Raw genomic sequence first — 26,448 nt, 5'->3', positions numbered from 1 at the left:
CGTCAGCATCCTATTCCTTCTTCTAGAACTACATATAATGGGAATAATAAAGTATGTATTCTTTTAGGTCTAGCTTCTTTCATTCAGTATATGTATATATATTATATTGTGTATATAATATATATTATATTTTTCAGTATATCAGTACTTTGTTCCTTTGTATTGCCAAGTAGTAGTCCATGGTATGACTATATGACAATTTGATTATTTATTCTTGTTGGACATTTACATTGGTTAGGGGCTATAATGAATTAAGCTGCTATGAGCATTTCATGTATAAATCTTTGGGTAGACATATTTCTATTTTTTCTTTGGTAAATACCTGGTGTGAAAATGTTCTTTGGTGAGGTATCTGCTCAACCATTTTGCTGTCTCAATCTGAGCTTGCTGCTCTTTGACTTGCTTTGAAGTTGTCATCCTGGTTGCCTCCTTCCTGTCTCTCCTGAGTTGATGCCCAGTTTCCTGGATTCTCTGTCTTCCTCTTTCTTGTTTTATGGAGCCTATCTCCAATAGCTTCTTGAGAATATGCCATAGCGACTAAATTACTGCAAAAATTGAGGACCTGGCCCTGTAAGTGGAATTCTGTTAATCCTAGCTCTCTAAACTAATTGTCTCTAGGATTTGGGATCCATCAGGAAGTGAGATTGTGACCTCCGAGAAGTTGCTTAATTTCCCTGAGTTTCCTTATCCGTAAAATAAGGATGATAAACTTAACTCAGAGGGATGTTGTGAAAAGTAAACGAAAATTATGCTTTTAGAGTGCCTGGCACATAATAACAGCTCAGTAAATATTAGTGTTTGAGGTTATGATTTCCTGAAAAACAAGTTGGTTAACTTCCCTGAGTTTCCTCATCTGTAAAATGGAGATGAGAAACTTAGCTCAGGGGGATGTTGTGAAAAGTAAATGAAAATTATGCTTTTAGAGTGTGTGGCACATAGTAATAGTTCAATAAATATTAGGTTTTGTGGTTCTTATTTCCTGAAAACAAAGCAAGCCTACTCATCAGTGGCCGTTGAGGAAGAGGGCGTCTGTCGACGTTCTCATAGTTTGGGGGAAGAAACATCCTCCTTCCGATGACTGAACTCTCCTCATCTATTCTCCAACCTTGCTTCTTTGGGGCTCCCTCCTCCTGGACTGTGGCCAAGATGAGCCAAGAGCAATATCTTGTCCTCCGTGATGTTCCAACTCAGTCCGGGAACTGAAGCGGAAAGGGGCAGAAAGCGAGCGAGGGTGGTGTCAGGGCGACAGTCGTGCCCATTGTCAGCTGGGCGCAGCCACTTTAGTGCGAGGAGAAGCAGCGAGTCCAGGAGGCCCTCCGAAGTCCCCGCGATGTCTGCCCGGGGGTGCAAACCTTCGCGGCTGCTGCTGCCCGCGCTCCTGCTGCTGCTGCTGTGGCTGCCGCGGCTGGCTGTGGACGCCGCGGGCGCTGCCGGCGCGCGGTGGAACGGAGAGGGGACCAGCCCGAACCTGCAGAGCATCTTCCTCGGCCGCTGCAACGACTACAGGCCGCTGCTCAGCCCCGAAGAGCAGTGAGCGCGGCCGGGGAGCCTGGGGGCGGGGAGGAGGAGGGGACCGAGAGAGAGAGAAGGGGAAGTAAAGGCGGGGGAGAAAAAGACAAGGGGAGGGGCAAATGGGCAATCTAGAGGGGAGGAGGGCGTGGGGAGGAGGAAATGGGGTCTGAAGGTCAGGGGCGTAGGGGAAAGTAGAGGGTCTTAAAAACAGGGGTGTGGGTGGGGGGAAGGTGGGGGTTCTAAAGGTCAGGGGAGCCGAGTGTGGAGGGTGGCGAGTTTAGAGGTTGGGGAGGCATGGGGTGGGGAACCTACGGGCGAGGGAGGCGCTGTGTGGGGTCTGGAGGTGAGGGGTGTGCTTGTGTGTGTGTATATAAATGAAGGAAGGATAGGAGTGGTCTAGAGGTGACGATTAGGTAGAGATAGGTTTGGATGACAACCAGCATATGCTGAGCCGGCACCATCAAAGCCAGGCATATGGTCTCCAGCTGGAATTCCATGAGTCCAGGTATTTGGGGAATTCAAATTTCAGATCTTCTAATCTAGAGGACTTTTTAAGTTTGAGTTTTTCTTGCCAGCACTGGCTTCTTACAATTTTTTGTTCCTTCTTTGTACCCACTTTTTCTGTTTTCATAGAGTCCCCTTCTTGTGCCAGTTTTTTTTTTTTAAGATTGGCACCTGCGCTAACATCTGTTGCCAATCTTTCTTTCTTCTTCTCCCCAAAACCCCCCGCCCCGCCCCTTCATACATAGTTGTATATATTCTAGTTGTGAGTGCCTCTGCTTGTGCTATGTGGGACGCACCTCAGCATGGCCTGACTACCGGTGCCATGTCTGCCCCAGGATCTGAACCTGGGCTGTGGAAGTGGAGCGCAGGAACTTAACCACTCGCCCATGGGGCTGGCCCTGCCCGTTGTTTCTATTGTGACATGTTTAAGGCAAATAAAAAAGAGCAGAAAATAAGATAAGGAACACCCATGTTACCCAGCACCCAACATGGAAAATAAAAAGTTACAAATGCAAGGGGAAATGTTTTGGGAAAGCTGGAATGTTCTTCAACACTTGTAGCTGGCAGTGGAAGTCATACTCTGCCTTGGCAGGAGGTGGAACAGCATTTCTCAACACTTGGCGCTCACTCCTGGTTTTACAAGGTCCGGCACATCCGCCTGACCTCACTGGCTCCCAACCCCACAATGGACCACATCTTTAAATGAAGAGGCCCCCGAAGCTGGGAGCCTGTGTGGTTTATTGGAACTGTCACCTAGCTCAGTGCCTTTTCTGCTCTCTCTGTGAGCCTGGGACAAAACTGTCTTCCTTGGCTCTACAAAATTTGTGTAGCGCCTTCTGAGAGACACTTCCACTGTCAGATTTCTAAATCCATCACCTAAGTTACATTTTTGATATATGACATAAGGGCTTGTAAAACTCTTGGAGTGCTTTAATAGAAATCTATCATATTGTAATTTCTGTTTCTTTTGCACAGGAACAAGAACTGCACAGCCATCTGGGAAGCCTTTAAACTGGTGCTGGATAAGGATCCCTGCTCCGTGCTTCCCTCGGACTATGACCTTTTTATCAGCCTCTCCAGGCACTCTCTTCCCAGAGACAAGGTAAAACCTGGCTGTCTGCCTCCACAGAGATAGACAGTGCACGGGCCAGGTGTGACATTAGCTGCCATCAGCGACCCTGCAGTGTCACTGAAACAACAAACAACAAACTCACGATGTGCATGCACAGCTCTGTGGTGGGAAGGTGGCTCTGTTTTCAACAGTGACCCTGGGCCTCCTGCCTGTTGTGGGCAGAAGGAACCTTCCTAAGTCAGTGCAGGAATCACAAGGACATCAGGACCTTTTCACTGGGCCTCTGTCCCTAGCCAATTCTGAATAACCTCCGTCCTGACTGGTCCCAAAGGACTGAACCTTGAGTAATTCAGAAAACCCTCAACCTCAGCATCCTCCCAGAAAACCAATCCCTCCTTTTAACAGGCCTTAGGATTTTATCTATTTGGTACCAGTTTCTTTAAGAAAACCACATCTGTGTTCTGTCTGCAGTCAAAGTTCTAAGAAAATGAAAATAAATGAGAAAATCTGTATAAAATGCTTGCTTAGAACAATACCTTGAGTTTAAAGAAAATTTGATACCATTTTTATTTCTCTGACATAATTCTTTTTTTCTCCGGTTTTATTGAGATATAATTGACATACAGCACTATATAAGTTTAAGGTGTACAGCATAATGATTTGATTTATATATATTGTGAAATGATTACCACAATAACTTCAGTTAACATCCATCATCTCATATAGATACAAAAAAAGAAAAAGAAAACAAAAGTTTTTCCTTGTGATGAGAACTCTCAGGATTCACTCTCTTAACACCTTTCCTGTATCTTGTACAGCGGCGTTAGCTATAGTCATCGTGTTGTATATTACCTCCCTAGTACTTATTTATCTTATAACGGGAAGTTTGTACCTTTTGACCACTTCCTCTAATTTTCCCTCCTCCTACCCCCGCCTCTGCTAACCACAAGTCTGATCTCTTTTTCTACCAGGTTGGTTTGTTTGTTGTTTCCTTTTTATATTCCGCATATGAGTGAGATCACACAGTATTTGTCTCCCTGACATCATAATTCCTAACCTGATTTTTTCACTGTAAAATCAGGGAATATTGACCCTAACAAATAATCTTAGCATTGATGTTTTCATTTTTAAAATCAGGTAAATGAAGCCGGGAGGTTCAGAGATATAACAGACTGAAAGCATGATTTTTAAGTATATGTTGCATTTGGAATCTTGCTGCCTCCCTATCAGTAAAACGGGGAGCCAGAAATTTTGTTCTCCTCTCTCATAGATTTTGGTGCTGGTTGGTGAACTCAGTAAATATTTACTGAGCTCCTTCCATGTGCCAGGCATCATGCAGGGGTTGAGGAGGCAGCAGGGACCAAAACAGCCCTGCCCTCAGGGAGCACCCAGTCTAGACATGGACTGACTGGACTCCCGAGGATCTGAGGAGATAATGGGCAAGCGGGATATTGTTATTTGCATTATTGTGATGTGAAAACTCTATAACTTTATAGTGGAAACTCTGACATATAATATAAAAGTAATGCACTTTTGAGGCACTTTACACTTCAGGAAGTACTTTCTGTGATCACATAGCATCCTAACCACAGCTGTGGAAGAAGAGAAAGAGCTCATGCACCCCATTTTTCCGATGTGGAAACTGAGGCACAAGGAAATTACACGCCTTGGTCAAGATCACGTCTAGTGTATGACAGAGTCAGAATTCGAACCCAGGTCCTTGATTTTTTTTTAAATCTAGGAATATATATTCAATATTGTATTACTAGGAAAATACTTCATTAGCATTTGCATGATGGTCTTGGAATAAAGGGAAGAGAGGTGGTAGCACTCTGAATGGGTAAATAAAGACAAAGAGAAAGAACGTTCGGTTGTCGTGAGGCAAGCCAGAGTTCAATGAGAAATGGACGCCTGACTTAATGATATTGGACCTGAAAAAATCTGTTTTGCTTTTATTTTACATTTTAATTTGTATTTGTTTTTCCTTAGTCTCTGTTCTGGGAAAATAACCACCTCCTTGTCACCAGCTATGCAGACAACACCCGCCGCTTTACACCTCTGTGTGATGTCCTGTACGGCAGGGTTGGAGATTTCTTGAGCTGGTGTCGACAGGAAAATGCCTCCGGTAAGACTCCTGCACAAATCACAAGAAAAGTAAGAATTCCTTTACTATGCATTTGCCCTTTGTGCTAAATGCTTTCATATACATTTACCTCATTTGATCCCCCTCGATCCTCTGAGGTAGGTGGTAATAATACTAATTAAAAATAACAATAATAGATAGAGAGCACTTAGCTTTGCTGGGTACTTTCTAAGCACTTTATAAATATTAACTGATTTAATCTCTGCAACAGCTCTGTGGAATAGGTCCTATCCTAATTCCTATTTGGACAGTTGCGAAAACTGAGGCACAGCAAGGTTAAGAAATTTGCTCAGGGTTGCACAGCTAATAAGCAGCAGAGTTGGACAGTCTGACTCCAAAGCTGATGCTCCCACCCTGCACAAGTCTGCCTCTCTATCCTCATTTTCCAGAAGGGGGAAACTGAGGCTTAGGGAGATTAATGACTTGAGGAAGTAGGGCCAGGGTTCAACCCTCTTCTGCCGGATTCTGAAACTTGTGCTCTTAAATGTCACTCCTGGAAGCCAGGAGATATTTCTGGATTAAAGTCACTGTGAAAGTTAAAGTCACAAGGGCTGCCCTGATGGCAGTGAAAACTCTCTTCACTCATCCAGCTCCCACGCTAGAAACTGCTGATACAGTGGTTCCGGCTCAGGGAGCTTGTAGCCTGTCAGAGCCTGTGCCCTGATGCGGGAGGAACTGGGAGCTAACGAGTGGCAGAGTGAGACACCAGCCCAGACCAGGGCATCGGGGAAGCTTGCAGTGGCTCTTGACTCACGAGGATCTTTAAGGAGGAGCAGGAGGAAGGCCCACCAGGAAAGGAGGTGGGGGGATGTGTTCCCTCCGTGAAGGCTAGACATTGTTCCTCCCTGGGTATTGGAGTCACTCTATGAGTTTACCTAAGCTCAGTTCTGTTTATTCTCCTCCCTTCATTCGTCTATCCAACTAAATTCATAGAGTGCCTACTGTGTGTCAGGTCCTCCTCTTCTACGCACTGAGAACATAGCAGAGGATAAAACAGGAAAATCATACCCCATCCTTACATTATGGAGGGAGGGGAGGGGATAAACAGGCAAGTAAAATATATAGTCTGCCATAAAATGAGAAGGGGTACAGAGACAAACCAAACAGGGAAAGAGGAAAGGAGGCGCTGCAGAGGTGAGGAGGGGAGAGGAAAGTGTTGCAGTTTTAATTGGTGTCCAAGGAAAGCCTCACTGAGAAGTGATATTTGAGCAAAGGCATGAAGGAGATGGGGAAGAGCATTCCCTGTCAGAGGGAACAGCAAGTGCGAAGATCCTGAGTGGAAGTGTGTCTGGCATATTTAAGGAACAGCAAGGAGAGCAGTAAGTAAAGATAAATGTAGTAGGCTATGAGGCTAGAGGAATAAACGAGGGCCAGACAGCACAGGACATTGTGAGGACTCTGGCTTTCACTGTGAATGAGATTGGAAGCATTGCAAGGTACAGGTCAAATGGCCATGGCCATTCTTCCAGTGGACAGTGACCAGGAAGCCTCGGTTTGATCATCCTGTGGAGAATGGGGGAGAATGAGGGAGGATGTGATGGAAAGACTATGAAGAGAGAGAGTGTGGTGTAATACAAAATAAATGTTTGGTCTTTGTCCCCTGGTTCCTGGCACGCAGCTGCTAATACCTTTGGACTCTGAGGAGTGAGGAGAGTGTCTTTAGTGTGGTAATGAGATGACTGGTGGTTGGGGGCCCCTAGATAGCTTCAGGATGAGGGCTGGTCACCAGAAAGACCAAGGTATGATTAAAGAGTTGGAACTTTCAGCCCCATCCCCTGTCGTCGGGGAAAGGGAGAGGGGCTGGAGATTGAGTTAATCACCAATAGCCAATGATTTAGTAAATCATGCCTACACAATGAAATCTCCATAAAAACCCCTAAATGATAGGGTTCCAGGGCTTCCAAGATGGTGACACCTCGAGGTGCTGGGAGGCTGGTGCACCCAGACGGGCATGGGAGCTCCACACGTGTCCCTTCAGAAAGGACACATTTTGCCCTGTTTGGTTCTCCCTGGGATGATTTGTCAATTAGAACTTTCTCCTTTTTTATAGAGTAAATGGGGAACAAATCCCATTATATATCTGCTGAATTTTGCAGATATAAAATTTAAAATTTTAAAAATTTAATATATTTTAACATTTTATATATTTAAATGTTATAATTTTTTTTTTCTGCGTTAGGACTATCACTTTTCTTAGGCTACTTTTTTGTATTCACTTCCAAGACCAGAGTTAATTGGAGAAGGTGCATCTCCCAATAGAGCAAAGAATTTTTTTATTACTTTAGTAGAGCTCCAGTCGAGAAATAACCCAGCTGCTTAGGCCTCCACCTTCCTCATATTTGTGATGAGTAGAATGACAAATGTCTTCCTATCACGGGCTGGGTGGTCACTCACCAGGCTCCTTGTGGACTGGGTGGGTAGAGCTGTGAATGTCAAATTCCTGCATGTTGTGCAGAATGCAGGCTAAATATATTTTGTGGAGCTGGCAAATATTTTAAGTTAATTCTTCCCTGATATAAACTTTGAAATGAAACGTTTGTCTCTTTTCCCCTTAGGACTCGATTACCAATCCTGCCCTACGGCAGAAGATTGTGAAAACAATCCTGTGGATTCTTACTGGAAAAGGGCATCCATCCAGGTAATCCTGGGATGGACAGGTTGAGGTTGAGGATGAAGATTCGTTGAAAATCTCATGAGTTTATGTTGAACAAGAGTCATGCTATTAATATAATGAAACTGCTGTCTCCGATTTGATTATGTCAGATTGCTTGAAGGGTGGCAGTGTTTGCATCTGTTCTGCTGGGTGGCTGAGCAGATGTGGGACCCACGAACATGGGGCAAAGGGGTTCAGAGATTGGGCCGTCAGGTGGTTACTTAACTTCTCTGAGCCTTTGAAACATTCTGATTCATTCTCTCCGCTCCATAAAGGTGTGAGAATTTAAGGAGCTAAAATACTTAGTATAGTGCCTGGCAGAGAAACATTTAGCTAATGTTAGCTATAGATGAGGACATGAATAGTTATTATTATTACTATTATGTCGTGGTGGTTGTTAATATTTCACAATCAATGTGATTTTGGTTGCTGTGTAAAATGAGGCAACCCCTGCTTTGTGGGAGACCCCAGGACATCTGGGATTGAGACGTGGGGGTCAGGAATGTCCATAAGACTGATAATAATGGGAGAGGAGGTGATAAGAGACTGAGAATAAACTGGAGCTATAGAAATGGTCCCCTTAAGGCAGGTCCGTTCCTCAGAGAATATTGTCACCAGAGTAAATGACAGTTACCAGTAGCTATACAGTACCAGTGACTGCAGCTTAACATTTTATGTCACCAGGGTTAGACCAAAGATTGGAAATAAAGAGGGTTAAGTCCTTAGCTGAGTGCCTGGCAAAGAGCTGTTGACTATTAAAAGTTAGCTATATCGACTGGGAGTGGACTTCAGGTCCATCCACCCACTACCACCAACCCCCTTTCAGGGCTATTAGTGTCTCTTTTGGTCCCATTTTCTCATCTGGATCGCCAGGTGTCCACTGGGCCCATTGTTAACCGAGCTGAGATGGATTGGGTCGGATCCTCCACCATGGCTGCAGTTGGGAGCTAAGCAGAGGGCCCGCTCCAGGCGGAAGACATTCCATCCATTCCCGTGCTCTCCTGCCAGCTCCAGTGGGAGTGCTTTATTTGCGCCCACTACCCACAGGTTCCATTTTGAGCGTAGGCTCCAGTCAGTTGGCAGTGGGCTGCCCGAGCCCCTCATTGAGGACTGGGAGGCTGCAGATGCATCATCACCTGAGGGTGGATCATAACAGCAAGCCAGGGGTGATGTCAACCTTCTACATAAGGGAACCGTATATCCTACCCAGCGGATCCGCACAGTGTGTGCTCCAAACCACCATCTCCTACTTCCTCCAGGTCTATAATGGGAATCTAATCATCGTGCCCACGTTTCATGAGCCCTTAGAATATGCTGGGTAGTCTGGGCATGAGGAGAGGTGGTTTAGCATAGCAATGAGGAGAGGGTCTGAACCGGAGCAGAGAAGTATTCAGTAAATGTTAATAATTATTATTTTAAATGATTTGATCCTCGCAACAATCCTATGAAGTAGAGACTCTTATTACCTTTGTTTTACAGATGGGAAAAATGAGGGAGAACAGGTCAAGAACTTAAGTCTTAAGTTTAACTTAAGCTTACAGAGCAAATAAGGAGGATAGGGACCAGGGGGCAGGATTTGAGACCAGGCAGTATGGTTCCAGAGAGCAAATTTTCAACCACTACATCACACAGCCTCATTGTATCTGTACACATTTTTTTAAATTAATTTTATTTCTTATCATCAATGTAATAGCTGCTTATGATAGAAAATGACAAATTATGGAAAGCATAAATGAAAAAATTAATCAACCACATTCCTGCCACCTAAAGGCAGTCTCTTTAGCCTAGTGGTCATCAGCATCTGAGGATTTAAGCATGGCTGTTAGCACTGTTTGGAAGCAATCTGACACCTGGGTGGCGTGAAGTACATTGTTTTGCTGCAGCTGGTGCTGGCATCACTTTGCCAGAGAATGAGAGTAGCCCCAGACACGTATCTCATTCTAGCATAAGCATTCTATGAGGGAAATTAAATGTTCTAGTAGTAATTGAACTGGAGATTTGGGAACTTCTCTGCACCTATCTCTCCCTTGGGAATTTCAGGCGTTGACTTTTGCCCATTTCTTTTTAACATAGTAGAGCTCATGCTCCATCCATCTAATCTTGCATTTTGCTTTGAATGTAAGTACTTCCTATGCTATAGCAAATCTTTTGTAGACTTTTATTAATGGACGGCTAATATTTCAGACATGTAAGTACCATGGGTTACTTTCCATTCCCTTGTTGCTGACTGTTTGAGATTGGTTACAAGCAACACTGCAGTACACATCTTTGCGCACAGTGCTTGTGGTGGTCCTTTGTGCTGTTTACCAAATATTTCTGTTTCATCTTCTGAGCGTGTGGTTTGCACTACTCTGCCTCTTGAAGTTACTTATGTGTGACTTGCACTGGCCAATGAGATGTGAGTGGGAGTGACTGTGAGACTTCTGGTTGGAAGCCTCTAAGAACTGGTCTGTGATTTGCCATTTTTCCCTTCTTCCCCCTGACAGTCAGCCACTTTGCAGATGTGGAGACTTCATCAGCTTGGGTCCCAGAGCAAGGACAATGGACCTGTGATAAACATGTAATATGAGCATGAAATAGTCTTTGTTGTTTAAAGCCATGGTGATTTTGAGGTTGTTTGTAATGGCAGCATAGTTTAGTCTATTCCAGCTGATGCAATGCTGGAATCTATTTCACATTATTTTCTTAGAGTAGATTCCCAGACATGGAATTACTGAGTCTATGAGCTTTTGCCATTTCAAAGTACTCTGCTTTCCAAGATACACTAGTTGCATCCCTACCAGCCACATGAAATACCAAATTTATCACATTCTTGACAAGATGAGAACTGTTAATTGAAAAAAATATCGCTCATTTCATAGCTGAAAAATGATGTCTTAGTTTACTCAAAATAGTTTCTTCTTCTTCTTGCAGTATTCAAAGGATAGTTCTGGGGTGATCCATGTCATGCTGAATGGTTCAGAGCCAACAGGAGCCTATCCTATTAAAGGGTAAGAACGCCAGCACCAACAAAAACAACAAAGATGCCAAAATGTTTATTTAGTTCCTTTGAGCGGAAGCTTAAAAGAATCCTCCTAATCTCCAATCTAATGCTTGTCTGGAAGTTCTAGTAGAGCAAAACAGGTCAATGACCTGGAGATAAGAGCCCAGTCTATACATTTATGCTATTAATAGCTGATGAATCCATGAATGAAATGTGACTGAAAAATAAAGGCTAAAAACCAAATTTAATATGTAAATCAATTAACAATGAAATAGAAAAGTATCATATTCCCTTAGGACTTTAAGAAATGTCTTTCCTGTTTCTCAGTTTCTTTGCAGATTTTGAAATCCCTTACTTCCAGAAGGATAAAATCACACGAATTGAGATCTGGGTTATGCATGAAATCGGGGGACCCAATGCGTAAGTTATGGTGCTATTGATGATGGTAATTGTGCAAACATGCTTTTCTTGGATGTGATATCATCAAGTCTGTTTTACATTTTCATTTTTGGGGAAACAGCAGCCTTCTTTGTTTCTAATGTAGTGGGTAGAGAAAGGCAAAAGCTTGACTTTCTGGAAATGCCACTAGCCAGTCCTGAGCCCACAGAGAAAACCTCCTTTGTCCAGATAACTCCTCCCAGCCAAGGAAAATCATGTTCCTTTCTGAGTGGCCTGGGCAGCATTGGATAGGAGACTTTCTTACGCATTTGTGTGGGTCAACACCACTTTCTCTGTCTGGTCGTCTGAAGCCCAAAAACCCTCGCCAGGAGTTCTCAGAATTGACCCAAGGACTATGTAATGAAGACTTTATTGTCAGAGAAAAACCTCTTCCACAACTGTGTCTCAAATTGGCCAAGAAAACTTGTAAGATCCATATTTTGTGGGAAACCACTCAAGTTTGTATAAACACAAGCCCGAACACATCCTTCTCATCAGTGAAGGGCACTGGTGGCAAAGCAGAAGATAAAAAACTTAAACCCAGTTTGTTCAGAGACAAGCCAATGAGGCCAAGCCAGTTAAAGCTGTGCAGCCATGATGGCGCTTCAGAGGCAAGCTGGGGCCTTGTTCTTCAGAGCATTGATGGTACATAGAGGAAAGTGTTGCCAACCCCAGTGAGTGGATGTGTTATTGAAAGTATATTCTGGGAGAATCTTAGCAAATTCCCCGTTTCAGGCCCCCAGGACCCTCTAAGACTTACCATACAATGAATGATATTTTTTTCCTGTTTCTTGGGCAATCGATTAAATTTGCAAATGACTTATTACATAGTTATACCAGGATCTGCATTCCTCTTCCCAGAAGACAAATTATACTTTCCATTGCATGAAGAACAATGCATATAGCTTTTCTTAGTCCTGGGAGAAGTTACTCTTTGTCTAGAAATTATGCTTGCTTGTTGTTTTGATGTATCTATCAGAGAAAGCTTGTCCTTTGAACCTACTTTAATAAGATACGGAGACTGCAGTTGAAGGTCCTCTCAGGCTTCATTTCCGCTGCAGGAGAGGTGATAACGGAGTCAGAACACCTGCTCAAACATTTATGCCATAGGGTGGAGTCGCTGGCCATGAGCTAAGAAAGTGGGAATCCTGAGATGCTCAGATTTTAGGAAAAAAAAAATCAGAGGCAGGGAGCTAAAAACAACACAGCTAACAGCTGATTGTGTTTAGCACCGCTTTGGCTGTGTTTATTTAAAAAAATAGTAAAATAACCCATCGACTAAGCTCTGTGTCTAGGTGTCCTCAAACATCCAGATCATTGCTTACTAAAAAATTCTGAGTAGTGAAGTTGGCCCAGAGAAGGACATCATCCAAGATTTTGGCAAGGTTCTAAAACATGATGTCATTCAACACCTTGCCCTCTTCGTTCCTGTAACACCCCAAATTCCACTTCTTCTGTGAAAACTTCCTCCAATGGCTCATTTCCTCCTAGTATGCTCCCTCTCTATTAATTTTATAGCAGGGAGGCTGTTTACCTTCTCATTCCACATACACTGAGGCGGGGCCCTGCCTGCGATGTGAATACCATGCCTACTAACCCCAGCTGGCAGTGCTTAAATCCCTCTGCTTAATTGTGACCATTGGGAAGGTAAGAACTCCTGTTGATGACAGTGTGGGGAAATAGACATCTCACACTCTGTTGGAGTGGTCAGCATGGGTTCAGTTTGGCAGGGCTACTCAAGAGCCTTAAAATTCGTTCAAAACCTTGGTGCCAGAAAATCTACTTTCAAGAATTTATGCTAAGGAAACGAATAATTAAGGATATGTATGAAAATGAAGGTTTAACGAAGTTCACTGTAGCGTCAGTGATGTTGAAATATAGGAATAAATCTTGATCTTTAACAAGAGGGGGCTGGTCTTATGAATCATGTCCTGATTATGTAAGTGAGACCAAGCAGGAATTAAAAATAAAGGCAGAGGGGTATATATGTATAGACACAGACATGAGCAAACGCAAAATACAAAATGCATTGGACAGCAGAATCTCATTGTTATATTTTAAAAGTCTCGTGGGAATACATATATTTAAAAAGGCTAAAATGATACACACCAAAATGTTAGCAGCAGTTATCTCTAGTGATGTGAGATTTGGGGTAATTTTTTTTTCCTTTTCCTTATTTGCGTTTTCTAATACTTTTTTATTTGTATGTTTTTGTCGCCATTTAAAGCTTAACTGAATACACGCTAGGTTGAGCAAGTTGGCAGTCAGCATTGCGCCAGCTGGGGCGGGGGGCACTTAGCGGAGGGGTGTTGGGTGGGGCTGTGACGCGCCCTGTGGCGCACTGCGCATGCGCCGGCACAGGCGCTCCCAGTGCGAATCCTCAAACTTTGAGCTCGGTAGTGGGGGTTCCGAGCGCTACGTGCTGGGGCGGTGCGGGTCTACAGCCAGCAGCGCTTTTGCGTTCAGAGACTTTCCCAAATGCTTTTCCAGAGGGGGGAATATCCAAGGAGAACATGGTCAAAAGAAGTTTTAATTAGCCCAGAAACAACTTCCTCTTTCCTCTTCTCCTTTTGTTTAATTTTTATCTTTTTGTTTTTATGTTTTAGGGAATCTTGTGGAGAAGGCAGTGTGAAAGTCCTGGAAGAGAGACTGGAGGAGATGGGTTTTCAGTACAGCTGTATAAATGATTACGTGTAGGTGGCAGATTATAATTGGTGCATATCTTCAAAGGTGGAGCGGTGATCGTGGAGCCTAGGGGACTGTTGAAAGGGTTTTGGGGCCATCAGTTCTAAAGGCCCCGGGACTGTGCCTTTTGGGTTGTCTCTGGGTGTGGGGAATGGGAGTGCCTTCTGGCCAGGGTTCTGCCTGGCCTCTCCTCCACTTCTGTCCAGAGTCCTGTTTAATGACACTGAAAGGACAGACAGAGTAGCCGTTTATCATTGGTGCTTGTCCAGTTTCCCCCTCACTTGCTTACACATGGTGAGTAAGCTGAGAACAGGGGCTGTGGTCCTGGCATCTTTGGATGCTACTCTGCAGTGGGATCCTTGCCCAGGGCAGGTGCTCAGCTACTTCCAGGTAGATACATCCTCACTGCAGACCAATAGGAAAATAGTAATAGCTACCATTTATTGAGCTGATCATGGGCCAGACACTTTATATACGTATAATGAGATATCGTTTGAGGGCGTTTCTGATTCTTGGAAATGTAGTAAGTTTGGCTCAAACCCTGGGACAGTTGAAAGCCCTGGATGGGGAATTTCTCACCTTGCTGCTTGCTTCCTGCTTCTCTGTGCGTCAGCACCTAAGTCTGTGGGCCTGTTTCATTCCTGAGGCCAGAGTCCAAAACTGCGAGGACTTAGTGGCTTTCCTGAACATTTGTGGGTATGGCAGGTATGCAAATTACATCTGCGGTTTTGTCCAGTGCCCGTGACCATCCAGCTGGCTCTGCTGCCCTCTGTCTTCTGAATAGCTCTGTGGGCCAGATAATCCTCCCATCCGAGCCAAGCCCCTTGGAAGTGTGGGTCTCCCTGTACGCATGCCTCCCCGAAAGAATGGGCCCCTCAAAGCTGTTGTCTTTTCCCACAGCTTAAAGCTGTACCGTTTTACTCATCTCTTATTGCTAATGATCTCAGGAAATTCAAAAGTCAGGTCTTATTAATACCCTCTTTTAAAAACAAAACAAAGCAAATACTCTTGTGGAAATAGAACCTATGTACAGAAAAATGCACAAACCATAAGTGTGCAGTTGGATGAATTTTCACAAATTCAACATATACCTGAACCAGCACCCAGATCAAGAAACAGAACATAACCTGCACCCCAGAGTCTCCTTTGGGCCAGAGCCCCTGGTCTCCTTCCCTGCCCACAGCTGTCCTCAGGGTCTCAGCCTGCTTCTACTCACTCCAGTGTTGTCCCCACCTAAGCTGGCCTTCAGTGATGTTCCCTTGCGAGCCCGACTCAGCTCCCCCAGCCCCGTTTCTTTACTGCGCATGGACTCTTTCTGTGTTAAGGTGGGCGTTTGTATTGCTTCTGGGAACACAGAGGAGATAACAGAAGGCTTAACGTGGGATTGTGACGAAGGTTAATAACTCAAACTCCAAGCCAGATGTAAATGAGAACCTCCTGCCTCTCAAAATTCAGATGACATTGGCCTCTGTCCTGCATCAGTCGAAAGGTTCTCCCCGGGGTTCTTGCAAATTTTGGCAACATCTCGTCTTTTCACAGCCTCTCTTGCCTCTTGCTTGTTTTCTGCTTAGCTTTGTATTGAACTAGACTCTAAAACTCAATGCGTTTTGGGGGAGCATAACACAACAATAACAAACTACTCCCATAAAAAATGTCTGCGTAGTGTGGACTTTACCGAAAAGTAAACAAGTCCTAGGGAGGGGTCACATAGCATACCACAGAGGAACAGTGTATCTGCTGTTCTTCCAATGTCCTCTCCAGTCACCCTGCCACGAGGGATCTCTGTAGGCTTGGCTCCCACCCAAAGCCCAGTGTCCATCGGTCCCTGGCTCCTCTCTTCACTGTGCCTTTTCCTTCCCCCTTGGCTGCCCTGGAGCTCCACATCTTCTCCCTCTATCGTGAGGAACAATTTAGCTTTCTTTGCTGAAGCCTGGGTACCAGCCATCACTGTGTGCTTTGAGTCCAACCTTTTGCCCAAAGTACGTATCAAGAGGTTTTTCCAAGGAAAATCGTGCATCTATACAGAACTGGTTACACACTTGGGCTCTAGAGTAAGCCCACAAGGCTCAAGTTCAGCTCCTCCACTCCTACTGTGAGGACTTGTGCAAGGTCCTCTGGACAGCTTTCTCACCTGTAATTGGAGATGACAGTAGTACTTGCTCCATTGGGCTGTTGTGAAGATTAAATGATATAATCTATGTACAATACATAATCGGGTTTCTTGGTACATAGTAAGTGCTCAGTAAATGTTGGCTAATAGTTTTAAAAAGAAACCGCGTGTTCTTCGAAGGTCAGAGACTTCGTATCCCCAAGTACCTTGCAGGCACATGATATATGTTTGATGAGTGAAAGTCATTTAAATAATCTCTTAAATATTTCTTTTCATTTTATAGACCAGTGAAGCTCTTAAAGTGCGTGGACCACAGCACTCATCCTGACTGTGCCTTAAATTCGTAAGTAAATATCTTAACCCAACCTCCTTGCTTCCCCAAGATAACCAGTCCTTACTATTTGCAGAACACTGATGAATTGCAGTATGACTCTGCCCTCACCCCCTAAAACACCGGGCTGCAGAGGAAGGTTTGTACCTCTGCACTGCACTCCTCTCAGTTTCCTTGAGCTACCAGGTTGGTGCAGATTTGATGAACATCTACCCAGCTGAGCTGAACTCCTGCCCTGATGCGGCCCTCTGCTCCAGCTGCACTTGCTTCCACAGGAATTCTAGGAGTAGGGTGGCAGGAGGACCTTTTAAAATTTATTTCTTAATCGTTGTATATTTTAAAATCGTATTAAATTTTTTGAAAAGGTAATACATACCTTCATCATGCAATGAAATTCAAAGATATAAAAGGGTAGAAAAAGTGAATAAACTTTCTTTCTCTATTCCTAGTCACCCAGTACCCTTACCCAGAGGCAACCACTATTTCTGGTTTGTTGTGTATCCTTCTAGAATATTCTGTGCCTGCAACAACACACACAGAGGCATATTTCTCTTTTCTATTCTATACATAGGATTCTACAACTGGCTTTTTTCACATAATAGTGTGTCTTGGTACTGTTCCCTATCTATAGATAAAACTGCCTCATTGTTTTTAACAGCTCTGTGGCATTCTGTTGTATGCACGTATCATGATTTTTTTTAACCCATTACCCATCGGTGGACATGTAGATTGTTTCCAATATTTAGCTATCATCAACAAGGAATATGAGGATTTCTTTTTCCCTCCACTCCCATATCCTCAAAGTAATTTCTTTTAACATTTAGGTCCATCTCCTCCCGTATGTCCTCAATGCACAAACATATACATGTTACCAGACACAGATTTAAGTTTGTTTATTTATTTGTTCTTGGTTTGGTCTTGTTTTCATTTATTTATTTGCCTTTGTTTTTGTACAAAAAGCGCTCATACTAGACATATTGTTCTGCCATGGGCTTTTTTCACTTAGCGCCATAAGGGCATCATCCGTTTAAGTCTGTCATACTTTCTGACCCAGTCTTTGAGTGGCCACAGAGTATTCTGTAGGATGGCCTCTCCATCATTTATTTAGCCATTTTCCAGTCATAGGCTGACTCCGTTGTAGTGTAGTTGTTTTGTTATTATAAACTATGCTGAAGTATAATCATGGATTATATACCTTGAGTTCTTGTGCAAGTATTTGTGTAGGATAGATGACCAGAAATGGAGTTGCTGGGTCAAAGGATGTGGATAGTTTCAATTTTGATGTTTCAAAAAAGCTGCACCAGCGTACACTCCCACCAACATATTGGTGGGTGCACTTTTCTCCCCTCCTTTGCCCACACTGGGTATTATTTATATCTGTATCTGTGTCTGAATCTGTATCTGTACCTGTACTTGTACCTATATCTATGTCTAATTTTAATCAGTTTTGTGGGTAGAACATGATGATTTATTGTTATTTGGATTTGTGTTGGCAGGAAGATTTCTGAAGCTGCTGCCTGAGTTCTCTTCCCTTTCTTTCCTATCTGCTAACATCATATGCATCCTTGAGGACCCAACTCCAAATGTCCCTTCCTCTGTAAGGCTTTCCTGATTCTTCAGGTGGATATTAGAACCCCCTTCTCTGCTCTCCAAGGACTTTGTGCCCAACTTGACTATAGCACTTCCCTCTTTCTAGCCATGTTTTAGTTCATTCCACATGTCTGTCTCCCTCACTCGATTTGGCGATTGCATCAACTTCCTCTTTGTGTTCCTCATCACAGTTGCACATAGTAAGTGCTCCATAAACGTCGGTAGGATCTAGTCTCCCATCTGCAAGGGGAAGAGAACTAATCAGGGCTGGACATCAACTCTGTGCCAGGTTGTGCTGTGTGAATTACAGAGCACATTTTGTGCATCCTTATAACTAGTCCATTAGATAGACAGAGAGACAGAGAAAGAGACAGGGACTGCTCGTCATGCCCACATAGCTCTTCTTCCTTTCTTCATTTAGTAATAGAACCCTTGATTTTAGTTGGGCTGATGGCTATCAATAATAATGTGTGTGCTTCCTAGCCTTCCATCTCACTGTGGCTGAGTGATGTGTGCAATTTTTTGGATTAAGCCTTTGAAAGGAAAGAATATGCATTCCCCTTCCCCTTTCCTGCTGGCTGGGGTATGAATCCAGAAGGTGTGGTGCTGAGCCATCTTCAACAGGGCGTGGCAGAGCGACACAGCAGAGGGAGGCTGGGTGCTCCCATACCGTATCAGCCTGGACAGTTACTGAGAGAGAAATAAACATCTGTCTTGTCTAAGCCACTGGGATTTGGGGTCATTTTAACAGCAACCAAACCTGTATCTGAACCAATGTGGAAGGTTCTGTTATCCTCATTTCAGAGGTGAAGAAACTCTGGTGAGAGAAGCTAAGGTAGGACTCACCCAAGACCACCCAGCTAGTGAGTGGGTCTGAAGCGAGTCTGTGAGGTTCAGAATTTACTCTGGCAACTGTTATGCTCTTTTGACTGGAAGTTGGGACAACAGATCCACCATCACCTGCATGTGTACTCGGGGCTACCATCCCGGGGGTGGGTGATGGATTTAAGTTCTCTCCGACGCTCTGCTGTCCATTCCCTGTGAATTTGGCTTGCATTTTTTTGAGTTCTCTCACGGGAGATGAAGACCTGTGGACCTGGGTCTTCACTTTCCTCACCTGAAAATGAAATCCATCCTCCTCTCCCTGCCGCTCTAAGACCTTCAAGGTTCCTACCAACACGTCCAATTCCAGCCTGTCCTCCCAGGGTCTTCATACTCTTTCTCAACACACCGCCCACTGCTCCTCACCGGGAACTTTCATTTCAGGCTAGCTTTGATCCACTTTCCTAAAGACCCCCGTGCTTTCCTGCCCACAAGCCAGTGGACACTGACCCTTTGGTGGTAGTCAAAGCACTGCAGGTGGAGACAGATGGCCTGAATTTGGCAGTTTTCTCATCTACAAAACTAAAAATAATGGGAACTGTCTTACAGGTTAGTTGTGAAGATTGAATAAAACCAAGTGTGTCTAAGTGCCCAACCCTCTTTCTAGACAGTGCAGGAGGAGGGCTTTCCAGAGCCTGGGCTGAGCACAGGGTTGGGTTCCTATAGTTCATGTAGAGAGCACATCAGCTGAAATTCTTAAATGCAAGCATCGCACACCAGCTCCAGGTAGTTCAGTAGAAATGGGATGTGTTAAAGGGTTTGAGGTTGCTCACAGTATCTTCCTGGGAGAGCCAGAGAAGCAGGACGGGAGGCCACACCAAAGTGTCACCCAGAACTGTCCCAGGGCAGACCCCGCTGCAGCCTGTCTGGGTACAGACACCTCAGGGAGTGCCTGTGATACTCGCACCTGGATGATGCTTCTGGAATCTCTACCACTGCTGCCTTGGAAAGCTGGTGCCTTGGGCACTCTCATGGCTAGAATGGACCCTATATGGCAACTGCTGTTTTAATCCATTGTGCTCACCAGGGCAGATCTCGTTGGCAGAGTTTTGGTCATGTGTTTGTGCTCTAACTGTAAGGAAGTCTGGGAAAGTGAGTCCCTGCTTTAAATCCAGTCCCATGGCTTTAAATCTCATCTCGATGCTGGTGACTCCAAAATGAATCTCTCTAGTCCAGGCCCTCACTGAACACCACACTTATATACTCAACAGTGTACTCAGTGTTTCCCCTTGGATGTCTAATAGATATTTCAAACCCAACACATCCAGAACTGAACTCCTGAACTTACCTGCTGTGGTAGGTTGAGTCATGGCATCCAAAGATATCCAGGTCCTAATTCCTGGAACCAGTTAATTTTACCTCATATTGCAAAAGGGACTTTGCAGATGTTATTAAGTTAAGGATCTTGAGATGAGATTGTACTGGATTTTCCAGGCAGGCCCTAAATGGAATTGTAAGAGTCCTTGTAAAGGGGAGGCAGAGGAGATTTGACAGAGAAGAGGAGGAGAAGATGACATGATAATGGAAGCAGAAATTGGAGTGATGCTCGAAGGTAGAGAAAGGGCACGGAAACAGATTCTCCCCTCAGGAGATGTTCCAGAAAGAACCAGCCCCACTGACACCTTGACGTTAGCCAAGTGAAACTGGTTTCCAACTTCTGACCTCCAGGACTGTAAGAAAATGAATTTGTGTTGTTTTAAGTCACTAAATGTATTACAGGAAACTAATACACCCCTAAACTTGGTCTGCCCATAGTCTTCTCTGTCTCAATTGATGGGTGGGGGTAACATTCACCTGTCCCCAAATCCCCAAACGCCCCTTCCCAAAATCTTGAAGCCATCCTTGACTCCTCCCCTTCTCTCACCCTTCACCAGAAAATCCTATTGGTTTGACCTACCAAATTGGTGGAAGATTCAGTCGTCTACTGTGTCTAGCCTGGTCTGAGCCACTCTCATCGCTCACCTGGATTATGGCCATAGGCCCAAAAGAGTCTCCCTGCTTTCACCTTGCCCCGTTCCCCCCATGGTGCCTTTGAAACTCAGCTACTAGAGTTAGCTTTTGATTTCTATTGTTTATTAGGGAAATTTTCCAACATATACAAAGTGTAGAGAATAGTCCTTTAAAATTTTAGTCATGTCACTCAACTGCTCAAAACACTGCCGTTGCTCCCACGTCACTCAGAGTAAGAACCAGACAGCCTGCCCTGGCCCCACTTCTCTCCACTTTCTTCTGTTACTCCCCTTCCCTCACTGAGCCTCAGCCACAGTGACCTCCTGGAATGTGCCAGGCACATTCTCACCTCAGGGCCTTTGCCCTCGCTGCTGCTGTTCCCTCTGCCTGGAAGCCCCTCCCCCATGTGGCTGACTCCCTCACCTACAGTAAGTATTTGTTCCCATCTCACCTCCATGAGGTCCCCTTGACCTCAGTATTTAAAATTACAGCCTGGGCCATAAATTCCGGCTCTGGGAAACCCCTTATGTTGCTCTATTTTTCTTTTTTATAGTGTTTACCATCTTCTGACTTATTTGCTTATTAAGTTGATTTTTTTATTTCCCGTCTCTCACTTGTTAGAACATGAGCTCCATGGGGACAGGGGCTTTCACCTGCTTTGTTCACTGATGGTTGTCTCCCAGGAACCTAAAACAGCCTGCAGCTTGGTAGGCACTTAGGAATGAATGAGTGAATGAATGAATGAATGAACGAAAGATTGTTTCTACCATGGGTAGGAATAGATTTGAGACAAAGAGTGTTCAAAGACGCTGGGCAACTGAAAGGAGTGGCATGTGTCCTACAAGAGGTGGAGTGGTGTCCAGCAGCAGCATATGTATAAGGTCCAGATTTTGATTGCAAGAAGCAGAAACCAGCTGTGGCTCACTTAGGTGGAAAAGGGGGACCAAGGTTGTTGGGAAGATTTGATAGAATAGACAACTCGGTGAGCCAGGGACCTCATAAGGTCTGGCGGGGTGGATGTGTGTAGTGTTACAGTGTGACATAGATCTTTAAGGTTTTACTCCTTGTCTCCTTAACAAGACTGTAAACTTTATACAGATACAGATCCTGTAAAATTCCTTTCTCTAAAACCCATTGCACCCTACACTGCCATTCCTGAAATAGCTAAGTGGTGCCACACTGGCGCCAGTGCCTTGGTTTACCTCCCCTGCTGCAGGATGTGGAAGGTGAATGAGGGTGGCTCTCCTCACCTGTCCTCAGGTGTTTCTGAGCACTTCGGATGTGTCAGACTTTCAGCCTGGCGTTCTGGAGTCATCATCTCATTTTGTCCAATCACATTCCTAGAAGGTGGGCAGTTTGATCCTCATCAGTGATGCTGAGGTTCAGAGAAGTTCAGCAGTCACTCAGGGTTGGCTAGAGCCAGAAACAGAAGCCAGGTTTGTCTGTGTGTAAAGTCCTTGTTTTTCCCACCGAACCACACCGCCTCAGTGTGCCGCTGGGTTTGCAGTACAGCAGCTAAGGAAGGGGTTATAGTTCCTGACCTGCTCTTCTTTCTTTGTTTGGGCATTCTTTCAGGGATTGTTAAATTGATTTATTTATGATGGTTCTTTCCCAGTTCCTTTGACGTCAAGAATAAAATCCTTTTTCACTCTTTGCCAAGTTTTTCTCCTCTTTTATTGCTGTGAAAGGAATTTTACTAAACTCTTTTTAAAACAACCTAGCAAAGAATATTGGTAGATAATTTATGGAAGAGGAACCACCAATGGCAAATATGGAAAATTATTTCATCATTTAATAACAGTGAAATGCAAATTGAATAAGGTGCAATTTCCACCTTGACTTCATTGACACATCTTAACAAAAAATAGCATAAAAATATTTTAAAGATGTTATTCAATGCTTGATGGAGTTGTGAATTGGTAAAATGCTTTGGGAGAACAATTTGACAATATCTTTCAAGAATTATAGAAGTGTCCTTAATGCTTGACCCAACTCAGACGTTAGGGTATTTCTGATACCTTATTCTAAAGAAATCATTCAAAATGTGGACACAGCCTATATGCTCAAAGATGTTCACCAAAGCATTCTTTATAATACTGAATCAGAAATGCAAACATTGGGAGCTGGGCCTAAATATCCAATGGCGAGTGAATGGTTACATCAAAGGGTTACATTTACTGGATGGAATAGAATGTAGCCATTAAAAACAATGGTAGATGTTATATGCCAATTATGTCTCCATAAAGCGGGGGTGGGGGGGTGGGGAACCTGATGGATAATCATACAGCAATATGGAAAAATTCTCATGAACAATTAAATTGAAAAAATATGTAGAAAACAACTTTATATGTTTATAGGTTATAATATTGGCTAAAAATTCAGTAGACTGATAATCTACAGGATTGGTGAGGATATGAGAAAACAGACATACCTTACTGAAATAAGGACTCACTATTTTGGTCAGGGTCAAGGGAAGACATCAGATCTCTCATCTTGGCCCAAATTCTCTGTCCAAAATGTGTGTCATCGTTGTGTCCAGTTCCTCCTCCACAACCATCCCCTACCCCCACAGCTACTCAGGTCCTAAGCCACAGAAGTGGGAATACCAAATTCTACTTGCTTAGGAATAGTGGGGTAAAGGACTGTTAATCTGCAAAGACTTAGAATGGAATAAACAGCTTGTATTATTATTATTAATACTTTTGTGGTAAGTTTAGGAGCAATCTGTATTGTTTGGTATTTAATTTATTTGCAACATTTTAGAGAATTTAGCATATAACAATAGCTGTTGGAATAGCCCTGTGATTCCAATATGGTAATTATTAAATAACTGATTTTAGACTTGGGATTTTTAGTTGAAAGTTATAAGAGAATTTTACTAAGTTTTTAATCATTATTGGAATGTTTAAGAGAATTAAAATTAATTTTTATACATTTATTAGATTTATTAGAATCAAGTATTTGAGAAGGTTTTGCTCATCTAAAGTCATTTAAAGTATTAAAGTATTTTTAAAAGAACGTAATATTTTTAAACTTAAGTTTAAAATAATTTAACCTGAAGTAATTTGAGTTTAAAATATTCAAGGGAATTTGAATAAAGCCTCCTTAAAAATTATCAGAACTCACCAGGTTTTTAAATAGAAAATATGATTCATAAATTAAATAGAAAAGTATGTGGGAAAATCAGGCTTTTGAATTTATGTATTTAATAGTTAGAACTAATTTTTTTAAAAGATTGGCACCTGAGCTAACATGTGTTGCCAATCTGTTTTTCCTTCTTCTTCTCCCCAAAGCCCCCCAGTACATAGTTATATATTCTAGTTGTTAGAACTAATTTTTAAAACCAAAGTAACTGCAAATAGTGTTTTTTTCTGTGCATAAAAGCTGCCCTCAAGCACAACCTCACACCGACATGAAAAGCTTGAGCTAAATTGTGACAAATCAATGCATAGAAGGTGGGCCCAGACATGCAAAGCAAAGGAAAACAAAACTGTGTTTCTATTTGTGCATGATAATGGGCATGAATGATAGAAAGAGGTCTGAGAGATGAACTCCAAATTGCTAACAGTGGTTACTTCCAGGGAACGGGAGTGAGAACCGGAAAAAGATGAAGGGAGACTCACTATTACTCTGTTTAGTTCTGTATTATTTTATTTAAGCAAATGAAAATGTATCCTTGTATTAATTCATTAATTATTTAAAGGTGAAAAAAGAAAATCATCAATTTTGAATGAATCAAGTCTGGGACGTGAACTGAATCAGAAGTGCAGTGGTAGAACATGTCCAGCAGGAGGAGCCCTAGTACAGATTTGCGGGCTGCTGGAGATTCCTGTAGCAAAAAAGAGGGGAACTGCTGAGCAAATGGAGTAAGGAGGTTTCAAGGACCCCGGCCACGAGTCGAGAGCCAAGGGATACATTTCCAAACCAACATCAGATTGTTTCCTAATTTAAAAAATTTCTCTTTTAATTGGTTTCAAAGAATTCAGTAATTTCGGTTTTTAAAAATCCAGTGGTCAGACCCTATTGGTTATGACCAGAGTCCGTGTTTTGGCCAGGTCCTGTCTTGATGTCTTTATGTCAGGACAGGTTTTCCTCACCAGTTAAACTCTGATGGTGAAATGTCCGTCAATGGAGAACTTGGCTGACTTTATGGTACATCCACACAAGACGAGTTCATCCTTGAGGAAGAATGAAATAAACTTGATATGTACCATATGGAAGGATGTCCAAAAAATGGTGTTAGGTGAAAAAAGCAAGTTGCAGATTCCATTTGTTCTTAGATAAAAAGATATGTGAATGTGTGTGTGTGTGTGTGTGTGCATGCATACGTGTGTGTGTGTATCTCATTCCTGGAAGGACAACTCAAACTACCAAGATTGATTCTCTATGAAAAGTGGGAATGAGGGGCTGGCCGGTGGTGCAGCGGGTTCACTGGTTTGGATCCCGGGTGCGGACATGGCACTGCTTGGCACGCCATGCTGTGGTAGGCGTCCCACATATAAAGTAGAGGAAGATGGGCATGGATGTTAGCTCAGGGCCCGTCTTCCTCAGGAAAAAGAGGAGGATTGGCAGCAGATGTTAGCTCAGGGCTAATCTTCCTCAAAACAAAAAAGTGGGAATGGGGATACTAAGGGAATTTTACTTTGCATTTTATAACTTTCTGTACTAGTTCCATTTTTCTGCAGTGTGCGTTTATATTTTTGAAAGGAGGTGCCATACACTAGCACTGACATTTTCTCTATTTCCTTTTTAATTTGCAGGGCAGCAGCATCTACTCGAAGAGAAGTCCCAGCCCTTTATGCAGAACAAAGTGCCGGCCTTATCGTTCTTCTCTTAGTGGCTTTGGCTTCAGTTGCTGGAGAGTAACTAGAGACTCAGCTCTGCTGCCCTAGCGAGCCCCAGCGCTGACACCTGCCCTCACACACTCATCCCTCTTGTTCTGTGTGCACCAAGCAATTCCATTGTCTAAAGAAGCTTCCCACTGGGAAGACAATGTCCTGAAATGGGTTTTTAATGATACACATGCTCAGGATTTCAGAAATAAGACATTAGTTCTATTTCATAGGTTAAAACTGCTGCATTAGAATTAAAGCACATTATTATTTTCTTATTTTCATAATGGTACAAAGCATTGAAACCCAGATTGTTTGTTATACAATCAAACATTTTTAGAAAATTCTAATAGAACTGTATTTTATATATTTTCTAAGTTTTTCTATATACCCAGCAGGGCACGCTGCATGCTTGTTGATAGCTTATGATATACATACACTATATAAATGTATGCCTATATATTTGGTAGGCAAAGATTGATGTATAAAGATGTTCATGGGGCCAGCCTGGTGGTGCAGTGGTTAAGTTTGCACATTCTGCTTCGGTGGCCCGGGGTTTGCTGGTTCGGATCCTGGGTGCGGACAGGGCACTGCTTGGCAAAAGCCATGCTGTGGCAGGCGTCCCGTGTATAAAGTGGAGGAAAATGGGCACGGAGGTTAGCTCAGGGCCAGTCTTCCTGAGCAAAAAGAGAGGATTGGCAGCAGATGTTAGCTCAGGGCTAAAAAATAAATAATAAAAATAAATAAATAAATTTAAAAAAAA

At 43.3% G+C, this 26,448-nt stretch overlaps 1 protein-coding gene across 2 annotated transcripts; it reads left to right on the top strand.

Moving 5' to 3' along the window:
- Positions 1–202: 202 nt before the first annotated feature.
- Positions 203–26,448, top strand: BST1 (bone marrow stromal cell antigen 1). Of its 2 annotated transcripts, none has more exons than XM_014834745.3 (9): positions 203–1,530; positions 2,992–3,118; positions 5,078–5,213; positions 7,787–7,869; positions 10,798–10,874; positions 11,195–11,287; positions 13,912–13,998; positions 16,384–16,443; positions 25,614–26,448. In XM_014834745.3, exons 1-9 carry the CDS (start codon positions 1,178–1,180, stop codon positions 25,717–25,719), a joined length of 1,122 nt encoding a protein of 373 aa, XP_014690231.3. In that variant the 5' UTR covers positions 203–1,177; the 3' UTR covers positions 25,720–26,448. The 2 variants fall into 2 exon arrangements, with proteins under 2 accessions (XP_014690231.3, XP_070362313.1); XM_070506212.1 differs by lacking the exon at positions 203–1,530 and adding an exon at positions 1,843–2,017.

The sequence above is a fragment of the Equus asinus genome, chromosome 3 (genome assembly GCF_041296235.1).
Source record: "Equus asinus isolate D_3611 breed Donkey chromosome 3, EquAss-T2T_v2, whole genome shotgun sequence".
NCBI lineage: Eukaryota > Metazoa > Chordata > Mammalia > Perissodactyla > Equidae > Equus > Equus asinus.
This window is presented reverse-complemented; position numbering and strand designations above follow the sequence as displayed.

Excerpts from the sequence above, each read along its gene's own strand:
- BST1 (XM_014834745.3), top strand. The coding sequence starts at position 1,178 with ATGTTCCAACTCAGTCCGGGAACTGAAGCGGAAAGGGGCAGAAAGCGA. Across the intron at positions 1,531-2,991 it reads CTGCTCAGCCCCGAAGAGCA|GAACAAGAACTGCACAGCCA; the intron begins GTGAGCGCGGCC and ends TCTTTTGCACAG. Across the intron at positions 11,288-13,911 it reads GAAATCGGGGGACCCAATGC|GGAATCTTGTGGAGAAGGCA; the intron begins GTAAGTTATGGT and ends TTTATGTTTTAG.